Below are 20,060 nucleotides of genomic sequence, written 5' to 3'. Positions count from 1 at the left end.
GGGGGGAACAACGGATGTAAATGGCTTTGTACAGCTGGCTAGTTTCTGCACACCCTCTCCCAGTCCTCTCTAGGGAGCAGGGGTGGCCTGGAGAGGCCTTTGAGGGCCGCATAGAGAGGCCTGGAGGGCCTGAGGTTTCCCACCCTGCCTTAAGATAAAGGCAGGTGGGTCTTGGGTCTCAGCTTCTGGAAGAACTTGGGGAAATCGCTCTCAAACTGTGCCGAGGCGTGTTGTGAGAGAGAACAGCTCTTATGCATAAAATAATGGAACAAAACTTCCCTCTCCTGCAGTGGGGCAGGCACACCTGGAAACTTCAGGTCAGCCCTGGAGGTCTGGCCACCTGACCAGCGACGGAAGCCCCCTGAGGTTTTAAACAAGGCCCAAGTCAAAACAGAGAAGAACCAGACGTTCTGGTTTGCGGCGGGAGGTGGGTCTGGTGCTACAAACACAAATAATCAATTTCAACCACCGTAGATTCCGGTGTATTAGGCGACTGGGCATATAAGACGACCCCCCAAATTGGCAGCTCCAGTCTTATACACTGCAGCTTCGCTGGGCAGCGGCAGTGGGCGGCGGGCTCCGCGCCGGGAGGAAGCTGCCCAGTGATGCTAAGCGGGCTTCGCTGGGTGGCTTCTTCCCAGCGTGGAGTGGAGCCCATCACCCATTGCTGCTGCCCAGCGAACCCATACCCGGCGTATAAGACGACCTCTGACTTTTTAGAGGATTTCCCGGGGTTAAAAAGTCGTCTTATACGCCAGAATGCAGGAAGTTGCAATGCAGGAAGAAGAATCGCTGGCAGTCCTCAGCTTGCCGGCCCACGAGTTTACTTTCAAAATCACCTGAAGAAGGGAGGACACCCTTTCTGTGTAAGTTACAAACTGCAGGTATTGGCTTGCCCCCTGCTGGCCCAAAGAGGCAAAAGCCAGACCCCTGACTCGCCCAGGGATGCTAGAGGTGGGCATCAGACGCCTCCAAGGCTGTTCTCTCTCAACACGCCATCTGGGAACGAGCACTTTGAACATGCTTTGTGTTATGTACTGAGTTGAATAGGATCCAAAATGCAGCAGTCTGATTGGTCCTAGAACAATAGGATTCAGAATGCAGCAGTCTGATTGGTCCTAGAACAATAAGATTCAGAATGCAGCAGTCTGATTGGTCCTAGAACAATAGGATTCAGAATGCAGCAGTCTGATTGGTCCTAGAACAATAGGATCCAAAATGCAGCAGTCTGATTGGTCCTAGAACAATAGGATTCAGAATGCAGCAGTCTGATTGGTCCTAGAACAATAGGATCCAAAATGCAGCAGTCTGATTGGTCCTAGAACGATAGGATTCAGAATGCAGCAGTCTGATTGGTCCTAGAACAATAGGATTCAGAATGCAGCAGTCTGATTGGTCCTAGAACAATGCAGCAGTATGATTGGTCTTCAGGAGCCACCCAATCCAGCTGCAGATGGAAGTGAATCCACAACCTGATTCGCCTACAGGATAATCACGTGCGGCCCATTGTTTAAATAATGTATATAAAGCAGATACTTAGGGGGAACGTTCATTCCTCCTCACCACTATGAGCTGAATAAAGAGCGTGAAATCCACTCTCGACTCTGAGCATATTTCACTTTGAATCAGAAAAGCTTCAGCGGCGCCTGTATCAAAGTGGATCATTGGTAAGGCTCTCCATTTTTACCACCCCCTCCTGCCCCAGTTTGCCCACATTAGTAGCAGCTATGCTAATTTCCACACCTTGACGTATTTGGCTGGCAGATTGAGCTGCTCTTCAAAGGCACCCACAGGTGTAGGCAGGGTAGGGTTGCCCTATTTCAAAAAGTGGAAACCCGGACACAAAAGTTGTTGAGGGTTTTTGCTTTTTTGAGATTTGCAAAATCTCAAAATAGAGGACATTACAGCGATTTCCATCCGGACATTGTTTCTGGCTATGTCCAGGAAATTCTGGACACTGAGGTCCCGCTCCGAGGGCCTTCTGGTGGTTCCCTCCCTGTGAGAAGTGAGGTTACAGGGAACCAGGCAGAGGGCCTTCTCGGTGGTGGCACCCGCCCTGTGGAACGCCCTCCCACCAGATGCCAAAGAGAAAAATATCTACCAAACTTTTAGAAGACATCTGAAGGCAGCCCTGTTTTGGGAAGCTTTTAATGTTTCAATAGGTTACTGTATTTTAGTGTTTTGTTGGAAGCTGCCTTGAGTGGCTGGGGAAACCCAGCCAGATGGGCGGGGTATAAATAATAAATTATTATTTATTATTATTATATATGGCAACCCTAGGTTTCCCTGGTCAATGGATGGCCTTTATCACCAACCTGACAAAACTGGGAGGGAGAGCACCTCATTTTCTGTGCCTTGAAGTGCCCCGCCCATCTTGGATGCTGGCTCCGCCCACTCCTGGCAGCAGCCCCGCCCTCGCAAGCATGCGGCCCCCGAGAGATCACCCCAGAGGCAATGTGGCCCTCGACCGAAAACATTGGTTCTCTCCCCTTGCATTAAGAGGGAGGCTTTCAATTCAACCCCTCTTGGTTAGCCTGGGATTTGGTACGTGGTATTTCTACTCCTCCTCCAGATTTGCAACATATTAGATTAGTTTCCTGGCTTGCTTTTCCAGGGTGGTGGCAACCAAGGATGCTCCCATCTTTTTAAGCCTTGCCGCTTTCCCGCTGAAAGAGAAAGATGGAAAATAACCTAGTTTCTCCCCCATACCCAAACACACTTCTTTTCCCCCTCTCGCCACCAGATGGCACTGCCTCCTCAATAGGAACAAGACAGAACAAGGTCTCAGCGGGGGAAACATACGCAGAAAGTCTTTGGAATAGCCTTGACCGTAGACGCCGTCCTTTGCCCGGGAGACACCTTCCTCACTTTCCGCCGTCCGGGTTTTCGCCGTAACCCTCCTTTTAGGTCGCAAAAAGGTTTGCTCTCGTTTAGGATCCGGCTAGTTTCTGCCGCGAGGTCAGATCCAGAGAGGAATGAAACCGTAAAGTCGTATTACAACCCCCCACACCGCCCCCATCCTGGTTTTCCCCCCTCCCACTTAGCACATTGGCCAAGCGCCCTTCCGCCATTTTGTCTCCTGGCCAAACGCCATCCTGCCATCTTTGGTGTAACGGAGGGTCGGGGTTGGGGGACGCCGGAAGGTGCCAAAAGGAGGCCCGTTACGCTTTGGTGCAGGTGACGGCCGAGGAGGGGTTGGTGGCGTGGCCCCCCGAGGACGGGGAGCGGCCCTCCTCCATCCACTTGTCCAGGCTGCGCCTCCGGGCGTTCATGAAGAAATTGCTGACGGTGGAGAGCTCCAGGCCCAGCTGTTGGGCGATGGTGATCTGAAGGTCTTTGGAAGGGCGCTGGTTCTCGTGAAAGATGGCGTGGAGCGTGCGGCGCTGGATGTCCGTGAAGACCAGGCGGTGGCGCTTAGGGACGTGGTTTCGGTCGGCTTTGCCTTGATCTTGCTCTTTCCTTTTGCAGGCTGGGGGGGGCAGCAAAACGGAGAAGAAAAGAGAAAATGAGAAGGCGTTCGTGACGCACCGTAGGGCCAGATCATTGGGTCCTCTCACTCAATGTGGCCCCCGAGGCCTTTTTTGGCCTCCCCCACCCCTGCAGCCCTTCCCCCAAAGCAGGTAAGTGAGGTGCTGGCCTTTGGGAAGATGGTGTGATGGCTCTGGCAGGGTCCTAGAGTCCTCCCAGCTCCTTCCCAAAGCCCGGTTAGTGCTTTCCCAGTTTTGGGAAGGAGGTGGAGGGGCTCGGGGAGCATGCCAGAGCCTCACGCAGGGCTGGATCAAGACCTTCAGAGGCCCTAAGCACTTAAAAGATTTGGGTGGCACCTTTTACCACTTGTGGTGGAATTGTAAAGAAATAAAGGAATTCTGGGGAATATATAATGAGCTCCCGTTGTTCGGTCCCTGCTCCTGCCAACCTAGCAGTTCGAAAGCACATCAAGTGCAAGTAGATAAATAGGTACCGCTCTGGCAGGAAGGTAAACGGCGTTCCCATGCGCTGCTCTGGTTCGCCAGAAGTGGCTTAGTCATGCTGGTCACATGACCTGGAAGCTGTATGCTGGCTCCCTCGGCCAGGAAAGCGAGATGAGCACTGCAACCCCAGAGTCGGCCACGACTGGACCTTATGGTCAGGGGTCCCTTATCTTTACCACATGTGGTGGAATTGTAAAGGAATAAAGGAATTCTGGGAAATATATAATGAATTGGGGGGGGAGTTTAAAATAAGCCTTTTTGTTAGGAATTGTAGGTGCAGAGATACCGAAGGAACAGAAAAGACTGTTCATGTATGCCACAACAGCTGCAAGGATTTTGCTTGCCCAGAGTTGGAAAGACGACAAGGTCCCTACCAGAGTGGACTGGCAGATCAGACTATTGGATTATGCCATTGGTATGCAAAGTTGGACCTTCCTGATCTGGCTGAATACTGTCTGCACTGATCGGCAGCGTTGTAGACAGGGAGTCTCCCCAAACCCCCTTCCTGGACACCCCTTTTCAGGGATTAAACTCTTCTGTATGCAAAGCAGGCTCTCTGTTCCTGAGCTAGAGCCGTCCCCTTAAAAATAAACCAAGTCTCTAGTCCTCATGGTTCTGAGGAAAATGCTGAGGAATAGTGATATCGGAAGCTGTCTTATACTGAGTCAGATGTTGGAGCCATTTAGCCCCGTATTGCTTACATGGCCTGCCTGTGGCTCTCGGGGGTTTCAAACAGATGTGTGCCCAAACCGTGCCTACAGATGCCTTTTCAGGCTGTTCCCTTAAAAACCGAGCTAGACGGATTTGGTTCTGTGTACGGCACCTTATGACTGCGTCCCTCTTTAAACCAGCTTTTCCAAAGGGGCCAACGCTTTTAAAGTTTTGCTATTAAAGGGGATGATGACCTCAAAAGAACGTGGCTCCGTTGTTTTTAATGCCTCTGTTTAATTGCATGGATTGGAGGAGGAGGGGAGAAAGGAGGGAATTTAATGCCAAATCAATAGTTCTGGTGACTGAAGTCTTCCGTCTCCATCCCTCGCTCAAATAAAACCCTCGGCTCCTTTCCGTATAGCTTCCCCCCTCCAAGAAAACCATGCTCTGTTTCTGTCCTGAGTGTGCCTCCCAGTAATGTGGGACTTCCTGGGTTTCTTCTGTGCCAGAAGCTTCCGGAATGGTCAAGCGGGGTGAGGAAACTTCCTCTCCTCTCCCGCCTCTCACCCCAAAGAAATCACCCTAAGGGTGTACGCATTTATGCAGTTGGGGTGGTTTATTCTGAGCTGGACCATAAAGAAGGCTGATCGCCGAAGAATGGATGCTTTTGAATTCTGGTGCTGGAGGAGACTCTGGAGAGTCCCATGGACTGCAAGAAGATCCAACCTCTCCATTCTGAAGGAAATCAGCCCTGAGTGCTCACTGGAAGGACAGATCCTGAAGCTGAGGCTCCAAGACTTTGGCCACCTCAGGAGAAGAGAAGACTCCCTGGAAAAGACCCTGATGTTGGGAAAGATGGAGGGCACAAGGAGAAGGGGATGACAGAGGACGAGATGGTTGGACAGTGTCCTCGAAGAGACCAACATGAGTTTGACCAAACTGCGGGAGGCAGTGGAAGACAGGAGTGCCTGGCATGCTCTGGTCCAGGGGGTCACGAAGAGGCGGACACGGCTAAACAACTAAACAACAACTTTCTGAGTGCAAAGTGAGGTGATCTTCGCAGACGGCGAATCTCTGCCAATATGGCAGGTGACATTTTGTTTTTGTTTTTTGCTGCCTGAGGTGTGTGTTTTTTTAATGCTTTTTATTGGTGTTTCGTTTAATACAAACAAACAAAATACAGTAAAATTCAACCGTCATTTACCCACATTCTTTCCCCACACTCTGCTGAGCACTGACTTTCCTCCCTCCCTTCAACAGGTTTTCTTAGGTCAGTTACTTTTCCACAGTTTCTTATCGTATCCAATCCTATCTACATTGTAAGATTTATTTCAGTCCTGCCAGAGTCTTCAGATTTCTACAGTTCTTATTTATGTACTCCATAAATTTACTCCAATCTTTTTGGAATTTTGCTTCCTCCTGATTTCGGATCCTACAGGTCAGTTTTGCTAGTTCCGCATAATCAACCACCTTTGTCTGCCACACTTCTATTGTTGGTAATTCTGGTACTTTCCATTTTTCGGCTAATAAATAACCTTTGATCTGCTTTTTCTATTTCCTCTCCTATCAAGCCTAGCAAGAAATCTTCTGGCTTTTGGGGGGGAGAGTGTATTTAAATGTCTTTTTCAATTTGTTATAAATCTGGTCCCAAAACTGTTTCACTTTCTCACATGTCCACCTGGCAGGCGATGTTTTGGCGGGGTACCCTTAACAGGTAAAGGTAAAGGTAAAGGGACCCCTGACTGTTAGGTCCAGTCGTGGCCGACTCTGGGGTTGCAGTGCTCATCTCGCTTTACTGGCCGAGGGAGCCGGCGTACAGCTTCCGGGTCATGTGGCCAGCATGACGAAGCCGCTTCTGGCGAAACAGAGCAGCGCACGGAAACGCCGTTTACCTCCCACCGGAGCGGTACCTATTTATCTACTTGCACTTTGATGTGCTTTCGAACTGCTAGGTTGGCAGGAGCAGGGACTGAGCAACAGGAGCTCACCCCGTGGCGGGGATTCGAACCGCCGACCTTCTGAGAACAATGCAATTGCTGAAGAACATAAAGAGAGCTCTCCATCCAGTCCAAAATCTTGTTCTCAAAGTGACCATAAATGTCCCAAAGAACCTAGAAATCTAGTGGTGAAATCCCCAAAAAGGATGTTCCATTTTTTCTGTATGCCACAACAGCTGCAAGAATATTACTAGCGAAGAATTGGAAGAAACAAGATTTACCAACTATCGAAGAATGGCAGATTAAGATGACGGACTAGATGGAACCGGGAGACTCCGAGACCAGAGAGAAGAGACGGTGGAAGAAGATTGGAAGAATATCTGATAAAATATGTTAATATTTAAATCTTTGAATAGCTTTGGAAGTGGATATAGGCTGTAGGGTTAGTGTATTTTAAAATAGCATTATTTGTAAGTGATAAAATTTGAAGATTTTTATGGTAAAAGTAAGCGTGATTTAAAAAATGGTTAAAAATTATGATATATGTAAACTGCTAAAGATGAGGTAAAATGAAAATCAGATAGGGGAGACTTGGGGAAGCCCACCTAACAATGTTTAGAAAAAATAAGAATAAGACAAGAATTTGTTTGTATTGTTTGTTTTTTCTGTTTGTGTTGTTGTGTTATAAAATGAATAAAAAATCTTTGGGGGGGGGGAAAGAACCTAGAAATCGGGGTAGACTCCCTCTGGACCTGGAGGTTCCATAAGAATGTCAGAAAAGCCTGGATGCTGGAGCAGACCCAAGGGGATGGATCCTGTTTAGTTCAGCCTCCTGTTGTTATGCTGGACACCCAGTTGCCCCAAAGGGAAACCGGCAACAGGATCCGAACGCAAGAGCTCTCTCTTCTCCTACGGTTCTGGTATTCAGAACCATTTCTGCCTCCGACTGTGGAGACAGGGCAGAGCCATCTTGGCTAAAAGCTCTTCCTCCCTCCATGAACTGGTCCCACCCTCTTTTAAAGCCATCACTGAAGCCTCCTTTGAAGGCACTGGTAGGAGGCGCGAATTTTTCAATTTCAGTGTCTCAATTCAAGTGCAGATCTCCACATTTCCATATGAGTTTGCGATGGAGGAAACAAGTTAAGTCCTCGTGAAAATTCATTCCATCAGTGCGAATTTCTCTTGCTAGACACATATTTGTATGCAATTTTGCCTGATGTTTGTTTTCATCCCCAGAAAGTTTATGATTTGAGTTTCTACTGAAATGAGGCTGCATTTTAATCTCGTGTTTTAATCTTGTTTTTAAGTTGTATTTTAATCCATTGTTTTTATACCTGGTGTTAGCCGCCCTGAGCCCGGTCTTGGCTGGGGAGGGTGGGGTATAAATGAAATGTAGTATTATTATTATTATTATTATTATTATTATTATTATTATTATTATTATTTTATTATTATTGACATACCTGCGCAAGCAATTTTGTCTAACACAACGCATTTGTGGATGTCATTTTCCCTAATATCTTTTTTGGGGGGCACACATACCCTAGCATGGGCATTCCTGAACCTATCACTCAGCTGGAGGAGGGCACGATATCATTCAGAGATAATTTTGGAGGATGGCTGTGTTTGGATTTTTGGTATCGTTGTGTGATGTCCTGGGACTCAGACTCGGAGCCAGAGGAGTCTCAGTCCACACCGGATCCTTTGCCTCAGGCGGCAGCTGAACCAAGTCTGGGGCCTGATTCTGAAGAGCCCCATTCTGCACAGGTTCCCCTGCAACAAGCACCAGCTGGGCCAAGTCAGGGGCCTGATCCTGCCCTGGCTCCCGACGTGGGGATTCCCTCGTTGCCTCCAGCTGGGCCATCACTTACAGCTGCTCCACTACCGGTTGGGTCAGGAGAGGCTGAGGCGGCCTCTGGGTCTAGTCACCCACCAACGTCTCCTGAGCTGCAGAGACTGAGGTCTGAGAGAAGGAGAGACCTGGATACTCGCAGGAGGAGTGCTCGCCTTCAGGCGAGACAGGGAGGTGAGTTCCCGGGGGATCAGGACTGGCCGTTACCCCGACAGAGATAAAAGGCTGTCAGACCCTGCCCCAGGTTGCGGGAACAACATTGCTGTTTTCCAGAACCTGCCTGTGATCCTGTGCCTGACCTTGCCTGGTTTCCTGCCTGGTTTCCTGCCTTGGCCCTGTCGGACTGACTCCTCGCAGAACCCTTGGATTCGGGACCGGACCTGGGCCACGTTACCCGGGTTAACCCCGGGGCCAGCACATGTTTCACCAAGCAAGAATGAGGCAGATCTGCTTTTCGCTGTGACCTGAATTGAATTTCTCCACCATTCTTACCTTGAGTTAAGAAGGGGGCCAACCTGGGAAGCTTGGAGGATGAAAGGAGGAATTTGAGGACATTGAGGGGCAAAAGGCAGTGGCGCCCCCTAATGGTAGAGGCTGGTGGGTATATGGAGGAGAGGCTTAAACTCCATCCCTTGAGCTTGTGAAGGCTAAGCATCTCCTCTCATCCCCATTACCGCCGTTGGTGGTATAAAGTGTCTGACGCAGTCTGGGTCCCCAGACGGTGGACTACAAAACTCATCACATTGGCCATGGATGATGGGAGTTGTAGTCCAATGACATTGGGGGTGGGGTCCCAATGCTGAAGAACAGTATGGCATTCTTCTTGTAAGAAAACACTGTCCCTTGTTGCGCTTGATTCCATGGAATGAGACCCTCCTTTAACCTGTAGCTTTATGCAAATATGGTTGCCAATTATTTACCGGCCCCTTGGAGAGTTAGTGGGTCTGTTAACATCCATAAAGCCCATACACTAACAACTTCCAGATTGTGGCAGGCTATGCTCTCCAGCTTTCCCAGTAGTGATTTCTGGAAGTGAGAGCTGGACCATAAAGAAGGCTGATCGCCGAAGAATTGATGCTTTTGAATTCTGGTGTTGGAGGAGACTCTTGAGAGTCCCATGGACTGCAAGAAGATCCAACCTCTCCATTCTGAAGGAAATCAGCCCTGAGTGCTCACTGGAAGGACAGATCCTGAAGCTGAGGCTCCAATACTTTGGCCACCTCAGGAGAAGAGAAGACTCCCTGGAAAAGACCCTGATGTTGGGAAAGATGGAGGGCACAAGGAGAAGGGACGACAGAGGTCGAGATGGTGGGACAGTGTTCTCGAAGCTACCAGCATGAGTTTGACCAAACTGCAGGAGGCAGTGGAAGACAGGAGGGACTGGCATGCTCTGGTCCAGGGGGTCACAAAGAGGCGGACATGACTAAAAGACTCAACAACAACATGCTCTCCAGCAATGCAACTATGTAAAAAAATATATAAATTGCTGGGGGGGGGGGGTAAGCCGCCTCTTTGCCCCTTGTCAACCAAGCACTGCCAACTTATCTCTCTGCCGTGAAAAGTTTCGCCCTGCCAAATTCTGTGAAAAGCACAAGGGCGTCCAGATCCTTATTCTTCTGATCAGTTGGCAATCTCTTGCCTGCATTCCCCCCGTGGCTTCTTTTGACAGCTGCCAGAAATGGACATAAAATGGAGGTGATGCACACACGAAAAGGAAAAGAGGATAGGGAAGGGAATGAGACGGCAGAGCTAGCAGCCACCCAGGTCCATCATAATATTAAAACAAGATGTAATTTTGCAAAGCTAAGACATTATTAAGCAACCTGGCAAAGGGTCTCCATTAACATTTAATGGGCTGAGATTTTACGGCCCTGTATTAAAACCTTGCAGGTTTTCTTATTTCTAAATGAGTCTTTTATTTTAATTAACCATCTGCAGGGGAACTTTTCAGGATGGCTTGAGGCCGATGGCTTCGGCAGGAGGGCTTTCGGGTGGGTAGGAAATGTGTGTGTCTGATAGCACAGATTTCTGTCCCAACTTTATCCCAGTGTCAATGTTTACATCTAAAAGGGCCGCGCAAGGAAAGCAAAACCATTTCACTTGGTGGCTCGCCCAAAGGCCGGAAGTTAGATTTTTGTACAGCGTCTAGCACACCGTTAATCTGTTTTTCAATATCCAATTGTATCCTGTATGTCTTTACTAAGGGAAAGTGCCTGGCATTGCTTGGGAATCCCAAGAAATGAGCCAAACCAGGGCAGTTTTGCAGTCGGTGGTAAGAATCAGGGCAGCTTGGAAAGCGTCTGTCTGCCATCTTGATTCAAAATGGCGTCCAGTTGTATCCAAACATGGATGGAAACCTGCTCCTTGGTGTCAGGAGCAGCCTGAAATCCCAGAGAGCCCATCTACGATGCTGTCCAGGGTTGTAAAGACAGCGGAGAGAATAACTGGGTGCACTCTTCCCACCTTGGATCAAATCTATGCTTCCAGGTACCATAAGAAAGCTGCAGAGATCGCGCAGGATAGTGCGCACCCCGGAAATGATCTCTTTCAGCTTCTGCCTTCTGGAAGAAGATACAGGGTTATAAAGGCCAGGACTAGCCGCCTGAGAAACAGTTTCTACCCAAATGCAATTCTGGTTCTAAACGCAGCTTAAGGGGTCTCTATAGTATAGTGTATTTTAAAATGGGGTTTCAGAGTTTTTAGGGGTTTTTGAATGTCTTATGTAGTTTTTCAATTTCATTGTTCTGCATGGGACAATGACAATAAAGATACTGTATATCGTATATATAAACAGTACTGAGCTAGATTGACCAGGGGTCTAACGCGGCATAAAGCAGTTAGCTTTCTATGTTCCTGTTTGAGGCAGCACTTGAGGACTAGAAACTTGCTTTGCTTTTCAAGGGAGGGCCGTTGCTCAGTCTAGCAGCCACTTTGTGCTGCCGGCCAGTGTTGACAATACTGAGTTAGTTGGACCAAGGATCTGACCTGGTATATAGCACCTCCTTATCTTCCTTTGCTGTCGTCCTTAATTATGTCTATTTTTTTTATATACCATGTTACATTTCCCCCCTCATTTATTTTTTTAAAAAAGCTGTTTGGGTCTTTTATTTTTTTAATTGTGCTCCAAATAATGAACCAAATAAAAAGAAAACTCACTAGCAATGGGAGCAAAAAACACCATACGATTAACTTTTTTTAAAAAATAGTCTTAATTCATTTACAGCTTTGCTTGTCTGCCTGATGGTCTTGCACTGGTGTTTTTTTGGAGGGTGTGTGTGTTTGTGGTTTACTTTTTCCTGCTTTCTACACATTTTATTATATGTTAAGTGTACAACGCAATTGGGATCCCCCTCGCTGCCTCACCCACCTCCTTACAAAAGTGTCCACAAAACATTTTAAATGGGACAAATGCAAATCAAATTGCAGCTGTGACAGGTCCCAGGCCAGAGGTAGATGGACGGAATTAAGAAAAGCTGGATAATAAAACGTGGATAACAGATATCAAATTAAGTTCTGCTTAGAGCAGACCTGCCGAAATTTACGAAACTAAGTTCACGCGGACGAATTTCAGCAGATCTCCTCTGAAGAGCATTGGCTACGACCCAGTCACAAGTTTACACCTCCGTATTATATCCGAATCATATGTTGTCCCACAAGACCCTCTTCTACCCCTTACAGTCGGCAGGCAAATATTTCAAATCAGATCAATTATAAACAAAACAAAAATGGCAGAGATGGGACAGTCCCAGATCAGAGGCACCAGAGAGAGAGGAGGGAAGAAATGAAATTAGATTTAATAATAATAATAATAATAATAATAATAATAATAATAATAATAATAAATGTCTTTTAGCACGAAGCGGCGAGGCTTTTCATTTCATTTCATTTTTTGAAGAAGCCCTAATCTGTATGGCGTATCTGCCTTGCGGCCGTGAAACGTGACAAGCTCCCTTCACTCTCCCGTCTTCCTCCTTCCCTCTCCACATCTTCCCTGAGTGGGCTCTGCTCAGCTCCCCCCCCCACCTCCGCCCCCTGCCTCTGCACTGCCTGCACGCTGATAGAAAATATTGATCAGATCCAAGCTACGCCAGCTGCAAAGACCAGCCAGTTTTGCATTAACCCTTGCTGGGAGGGAACGACGGAACGCCCGCGCTGAGGAAAAGGGAGGCGGGGACCCCATCCCCTCGCCCTTTGGGAAACACGGAGTCGGGGAGGCTGCCTATTATTTTAGGGGAGAGCTAGCAAAGCCACTTGGGTTGCGGGTGGCGCTGTGGGTTAAACCACAGAGCCTAGGACTTGCCGATCAGAAGGTCGGCGGTTTGAATCCCTGCGACGGCGTGAGCTCCCGTTGCTCGGTCCCTGCTCCTGCCCACCTAGCAGTTCAAAAGCACGTCAAATGTGCAAGTAGATAAATAGGTACCGCTCCGGCGGGAAGGTAAATGGCGTTTCCGTGCGCTGCTCTGGTTCGCCAGAAGCAGCTTAGTCCTGCTGGCCACATGACCCGGAAGCTGTACGCTGGCTCCCTCGGCCAATAAAGCAAGATGAGCGCAGCAACCCAAGAGTCGGCCACGACTGGACCTAATGGTCAGGGGTCTTTACCTTTACCTAGCAAAGCCACTGAGGGAGGAAAAGGTTTATACAGAACATAATAGATCAAGCCCGTGGCCTGTCAAGTCCAGCGTCCTGTTCTCGCGGTGGCCAAGCAGGGGCCCCAAAGGGGGACCCCACAAATAGGGCCCGAACACAAGAGCTATTCTCCCTTCCTGTGGTTTCCAGCTACTGGCATTCAGAAGCAGCTATGGAGGCAGAGCAGAACCATCAAAGCTAGTTATAATCCACATTAAGGTAAAGGGACCCTTGACCATTAGGTCCAGCCGTAGCCGACTCTGGGGTTGCGGCGCTCATCTCGTTTAATTGGCTGAGGGAGCCAGCGTACAGCTTCCGGGTCATGTGGCCAGCATGACTAAGCCGCTTCTGGCGAACTAGAGCAGCGCACGGAAACGCCGTTTACCTTCCCGCCAGAGTGGTACCTATTTATCTACTTGCACTTTGACATGCTTTTGAACTGCTAGGTTGGCAGGAGCAGGGACCGAGCAACGGGACCTCACCCCGCTGCGGGGATTCTAACCGCCAACCTTCTGACCGGCAAGTCCTAGGCTCTGTGGTTTAACCCACAGCGCCACCCGTGTCCCCAATAATCCACATTACTCATCCGTGAACGTGCCCAGTCCTCTTTTAAGTGATTTCCACAGTTCAACGACACATTGCACGAACAATTTATTTCTTTCCTCTGTCCTGTTCAGCTTCATTGGCTGTCCCCCTGGTTCCCAGAGTTACGAGAGAGGGAGAAAAACGTCTCCCCTGAGTAGTAGTGAGTGAAATGTTTGCCTTTTTTGAACCGTCTGCCGATGGATGGGCTAGACAGAAAAGATCCAGGGGCGCAGAAGCAAGCGCACAGGTTAGGCCGCAGCGTTTCTCAACCTGTGGGTCCCCAGATGTTGTTGGACTACAACTCCCATCATCCCTGAGCTCTGGCCTTGCTAGCTAGGGGTGATGGGAGTTGTAGTCCAACAACATCTGGGGACCTACAGGTTGAGAACCGCTGGGTTAGGGGGAAGCAGGACCAGAGAACCTCTCAATGGCAACTCCACATAAGCTTGCGCCGCCAGTGGATCTGGAGCAGGGCTTGCGCCCGATGTCGGTGTGGGAAACGGACCAGCAGGGTTGTCCGGAATCTGACAGGCCAGGCATGCTGGAGACTCGGATCTCTGATTATTTGGGCTCTGCTTTTTTGGAGGTGATGCCTGTGTCTGGATGGAGAGACTCCTTTTGGCACCGCAACTAAAAGCTGCATCCTTCATGAACAAGGCGCCATCTGCATTTTAAACTCAAAGCAGCGTCATCCCACTTAAAACAGTCACGGCTCCCCCCCCAAAGAATCCTGGGAACTGTAGTTTGCTGAGGGTGTGGAGAGCTGTTAGGAGACCTATTTCCCCTCACACACAGAGCTACAGTTCCCAGAGTTCCCTGGGAAGAGGGGTTGATCTTTAAACAACTTTGGGAACTGTAGCTCTGTGAGGAGGACAGGGTGGTTTCACAACTCTTGGCACCCTTAAACTACAGCTCCCAGGTTTCTTTGAGGGAGTGAAGCCATGACTGCAAAGTGGCGTGATTCTGCTCTAAACAGATCGTGAGGATGGGGCCTGAATCTTGCAGCAAGGCACACTTGGACCCCATCTGCTCATGCGACAATTTGTGTGACGCCGCATGAAGATTGTCCATTTCGGTTCTCCCACTTTCTCATTTCCCCCCAATATTAAATTCAGCTCTCCATATTTTGCAGCAATTTGCAGATTTCTTTATTTTTAATCCTCGCGAGAATTCACCAGCATTTGTGTGCAAATTCTTTCTAACGAACGCGTGAAGTTTTGACTAATGCATGCATTTTTCCATCTTCCCCCAATATAATGAATATATCCATGTTCTTTTCACTAATACCCTTATTTGTATGCCCACTTTGCCCTAATAAATGCACTTTTGTTTGGAGAGCAGCGCTGGAGAATTTGGATAGGTGTGAATTTTGACAGGCGGCTATGTTCTGGTCTGTACATTGTTTGCAAAAGTGCAGCTTTGATAGAATTGGCTTTTAATGAGAACAGAGTTGAATTTCTCTCCCCATGCCCATCATGCTGATTCTGTTAGAAATTTAAAAATAGCCAACAATCCCCTTTGTGGCTGCCAAGTGATCAGCCACCTGCCCATCAAGCTCAGATTATTCTTCCTATTTTTTATTTTTATTTTTATGCTTTCCCCATTGAATGCGGTTTGTATCACTTACTTAAACTTTCTCCAAGCAGATGGAACAGAGTGTCCAGTCCTCTAAATGTCAGAACCATGCACTTTTTTTTGGGGGGGGGGTGTTATAAAATATTCTTGAGAGAGATTTACAACAGAGATGGAAAACTCTGTGCCCCCTCCCCTGTTGTTGGACTACAAGCAGCGAGGCAAGAGTCTGTTAATTTCAGTTTCTATTCATTTGTCCTTTGTCCCTTTTAAAGTTCAGCTCTCCATTTCTGCAACTTTTTGCAGATTTCTTTGAAAAGGTCCTTACAAAAATTCACCAGTGTTTTCATTTCTCCTAACGAGCCCGTTTTTGTATGCCATTTTTGCCAAATACAGATGCTTTTGCAAGCATGGCTGTCAACTTTTCCCTTTTTCTTGCGAGGAATCCTATTCGGAATAAGGGAATTTCCCTTTTAAAAAGGGAAATGTTGACAGCTATGTTTTGCAAGTGATTTTCCCCTAGGTGATGCATTTTTTTGCATGCTCTTTTCACAAATATATATGCATTTTGAAACACACTTTCCCCCACAACGTATGCGTTCTCCTACACATTATTTGGTTGCAGAACCACATCGCAAAATTCAGAGAGGTGTGACCATCAAAGGATCGCTATGTTTCAACACACACGTCAGTGTGATTTAGGGAGATTTGCTTTAAAATCTGAACCAAATTTCTCCTGTATCCATTAACTCCAAGTCTCATTTGCCCTGGGTGGAAATTGTCCAACAACTTCAGGAGAGCCACAGATCTGTCTGTGCATCCCAACAACAATTGGGTCAAACTGGAGGTGGGAAAATCCAGAAATTTAATCTCTCTCTCTTCTCCCCCCCCCTTCCTCCAAACAAAAACATGCACATTTTGGGCACAGGCTTAAAACCAAGAAGGGGCAATTTTGGGCCAATCAAAACGGGGGAAAAAATCAATGTTTTGTTTTGCAGAACAAAACACCCTGGGGAACGGAACAGAGAGGATTCTGGGGGAGCACACCGCTTGCTAGCTTGTGACTGTGTCTGCCGCAGAAAATAAAATCAATGACTTCCCCTTATATGAAGTCCCTCAGTAGGTCGAGGGCAGGGGGCGCGCAGGATAGAACGGTTTGCCTTCCCCTACCGCCCCGCCCCACGCAAACAGCTGCTCGATTCTGCGTGGAGGGGGGGACAGGAGATTGCCCAGACTTTTTAACCGAGCTTTTTGCACACACACAAACACCCTGGACAATGGGAAATGCTTCTGCGGCCACCATGATATTAATAGCCAATCGCCGTGCAGTTGGGCTCTCGACAACATGGCCGACCCATCAGGAAAACATCCCCGAATCTTGACATTCACGCTTGCTTGCGCTAATATGTTCAAGCGCGCCATCATGTCACAGCAGGCCTGGCCCAACTGAACCGGATGTGCAGAATCCAAATGGTCCTACCCCCCCATTGCTCATTAGGATGGGGCCCAATCCAACACTGACTGCCACTCCATTTAAAAGACATCCCCGCTGCCCCCTCTGATAATCTATCGACGACATCCTGAGAACTTGGCACGGTTAAATGGATTGATTAAAGCTTAAAGACAGCTGTGCCTGTGCCTGTTTACTCAGGAGTAAGCCCCAACTGGGTTTATTGGAGTTTAATTCTAAGGAAGCCTGCCCAGAACCGTTCTCGGCTGGTTTTTGTGAAAAGGCGGGCCAAGTGTTAAGAGCACACCTGCTTTTAATTTCAGGGCAATGATTTTGAGGCCGGTGGTGTCGCTACAAAGGGGGACGTCTTAAAAATCGTTAAAGGGAGCCTTTCTCTTCTAAAAAAGCAATGGGTGGCTTTTTCTTTTTTTATTAAAAAAAAGCAAATTGTACTTTTAAGATGCCTCCTTCGTTCAAACTCTCTGCTTTTAACAAAGGAAGTGTTAAGCTGTGTGTGTGTTTTGTTTTTAGAAAGCCATGGGGAGAGCTGTGATTAAAAATAAAATAGAAATACGTCAGCCACCAATCCTGAGGTTTGGGGGAGAATGCGCAGGTTTTAAACTTTCTTTTAAAACTGAGTCAGTCTCGTGGTTAAACGGAGGGCAATAAATGGACTAAAATTTAAGTAAATTCGTTGACCATTCTTAAAATAAAAATAGTTAAAATTGTGTGTTTTGCTTGCAGTATGTGTGTGTGCATGCTTAAAATCACTTTTCTACACAAATGTTCTCATTGCTTCCTTGACACTTGCCCTCCCATTACAAACTCCCATTTGTAAAATTAAAAAGCATGTTCTTTTACCTCTTTATACCACTGGCATTATCATCCAGCCAGTCCTAAAAAACAGTCCTGGCCTGAGGTGGGAACGGACAAATTGGTAATTTTTAATTTTTCTTACTCAACCCGTTTCAGTTTTCTGCGTTTTCACATCAGTTTGCAATAAACAAATGGGAAAAAAAACCTGCTAAAAAAGTGTTTTAGTACAAATTTCTCCCAATTCCCCTCCCTTTTCGCAAGCAAATAATTCTCTATGTTCCCCTAATATATGGCATCTTACGGCACACGCATGACTCTATTATGGGGCAGGAGGGCTGCCTTGCAAAATTCAGAGAAGCGCAAATTTCAAAGCACCGATGGGTTTTGGTTCGTGCATTGTTTTCGGGAAGCGCAAGCCAATCTCTCTCTCCCCACCATCCCTGCCTGAGAGTAAGACCTAGTGGTGGGACTCGTTTGTAAGTCGCACCTTGCGCAGCACAGAGGCAGTGCTGGTTTTTAAAGGAGGGGTAAATGATCTCTTCCCCAAATCAACGGGAGGCACCGGGACGGGATCGTTCCTCACGCAGCTTTGCTGCTGATCCTCCCTCCCTCCCTCCCTCCCTCCCTCCCTCCCTCCCTCCCTCCCAGGAAAGCCCACTTCCAAACGCTGCCTTGGAACTTCCTGCAGCTACGGGGAAGAGACACAAGGCGTCTGCTGGCTCGCCTGGGCCCCCTTGGACATCCCAGCGCGTGACCGTCCTTCTGATGGATCCATCACCCTGTGACAGCTTCATTAGCTCCTAACAAGCCAGCGGTCGCTCTCTGCCGGCGCAGGTGACAAGGCCCCTTGCTCTGCCAGGGAAATGGCACTCGCGCAGGGGGAACGGAGCGTGGTGGAGACACCCAGGGTGCCAGGGAGGGTCACCGAAGGATGCCATCGAGAGAGGGGGCGGGAAAAGGCGGCCTGGTGTTTAAAAATCTGGTTGCTGAGGGGAGATGCACTACCATCGAGTAGGAATGAAAAGCTGCTGTGTTTGTTGTCTAAATGCAGCCAGTGTTTGGAAAGAGACAGGCTGGCTGGAAGCACGGTTGCAGCGGTTAGAGGGCCAGCTTGGGTCTGGGGAGAGCAGAGTTCAAATTTTCATTTGGCCTTGGGTGCTCGTGAGCCGGTCACTCTCATATGAGCAGAAGAAAAGCCCAGCTTGCTGGATCAGACCTGTGGGCCATCCTGTTCTCACAGCGGCCGACCAGGTACAAGCAGGATTGGGGCCCAAGAGCAGCTCTCTACTCTCTTGCGGCTTCCAGAAACTGGTCCTCAGGAGCATCGCTGCCTCTGACTTTACAAATTCGTCTAATCCTTTTTTAAAAGCCATCTGGGTCAGTTGCCGTCCTGTGGCAGTGAGTTCCATAGCCCAGGGGTCCTTTCTAGTAGGCACTCTGCCTCAGCCTAACCTTGTAGGGTTGTCACCCGGATAAATTAAGCACCCCCAGGACAGAAATGCCAAAAATATGCCGGATAAATTGGGTGTGGGTGAGGAATAAAGCTGGACGGTGTGTTGTGGTTTACCACGGACATTTGCTGTCCCCGTTTTGCTTCTTAAGATTCTGAGGATTTTTTTAATGAACGAGACTTGTCAATCAGGTTTCAGACTCACCTCTGGGTCCTTTGAAGCTGGTTTTCTTGGTTAGGGGGATGGAGGCGAATAAACGGATGAGCACTACGGTGCCACACAGAAATTGTGAGGCCTTGTCACGGCACACCCAATGGCAGGAAAGGTATGTTTTTGTGCTGTCAGTTTTAACAGATTTTTGAGCCTTTGTGTGTGTGTGTAATATCAAAAGCACAAACTCTTCCAGCTTTGAAATCTGCCCACATTAGGCATTGTACATCAACTGTGCAAAGTTACCGTATTTTTCACTCTATAAGACGAACCAGACCACAAGACGCACCTAGTTTTTGGAGGAGGAAAACAAGAGAAAAAAAATTCTGAATTTCAGAAGCAAGAACAGCAAGAGGGATTGCTGTGCAGTGAAAGCAGCAATCCCTCTTGCTGTTCTGCCTTCTGGGATAGCTGCGCAGCCTGCATTCGCTCCATAAGATGCACAGACATTTCCCCTTACTTTTTAGGAGGACAAAAGTGAGTCTTATAGAGCAAAAAATACGGTAATTCCTAATCTGTGCTGGGAAGATGAGAGAGAGACTTTAAGCAGTGATCCACAGTGAGGAGGGTTATTTTTTTCTTATTTCCCTCCCCCCCCCAAAAAAAAATCTATGCAAAGTTGGAGGTTGTGCCGTGATTGGGCACCAGTGGTAAGGATCTGCACTCTGCACATGCTCTGAAAAGCCATCTTATGTCTAAATCACATATGGCAGTCTCCAGGACTAGGGCACTGTGTGGCCATTAGAAAGCTGGCTTTTTTGAAGAATTATCCAGCCTTTGCAATTCAGGATTAAGCTATGGATAAACATCAGCCGTTCGGTTTTCTAACATGCTTTCAAGCGAGCAGTTGGAGTTTACAAGAGGCTGGTGGTTAAGGGCATGTGGTGTGAGCCAAACACTGTTCACACCTTGGTTGAACCAGAAACCGCAGTCTGTGCC

General features: G+C 48.1%; 1 protein-coding gene across 1 annotated transcript in view; it reads right to left on the bottom strand.

Annotated features, from left to right (window-relative positions):
* Positions 1–3,055: 3,055 nt before the first annotated feature.
* LOC309520504 (hepatocyte nuclear factor 6-like) overlaps positions 3,056–20,060 on the bottom strand; it is a 29,271-nt gene continuing 12,266 nt past the window's right edge. The window contains exon 3 of the mRNA XM_082202383.1: positions 3,056–3,469. Within this exon, the coding sequence (XP_082058509.1) occupies positions 3,162–3,469 (308 nt within the window). The 3' untranslated portion in view covers positions 3,056–3,161. The remainder of the gene's footprint in view (positions 3,470–20,060) is intronic.

The sequence above is a fragment of the Podarcis vaucheri genome (genome assembly GCF_965113315.1).
Source record: "Podarcis vaucheri genome assembly, chromosome: 16".
NCBI lineage: Eukaryota > Metazoa > Chordata > Lepidosauria > Squamata > Lacertidae > Podarcis > Podarcis vaucheri.
This window is presented reverse-complemented; position numbering and strand designations above follow the sequence as displayed.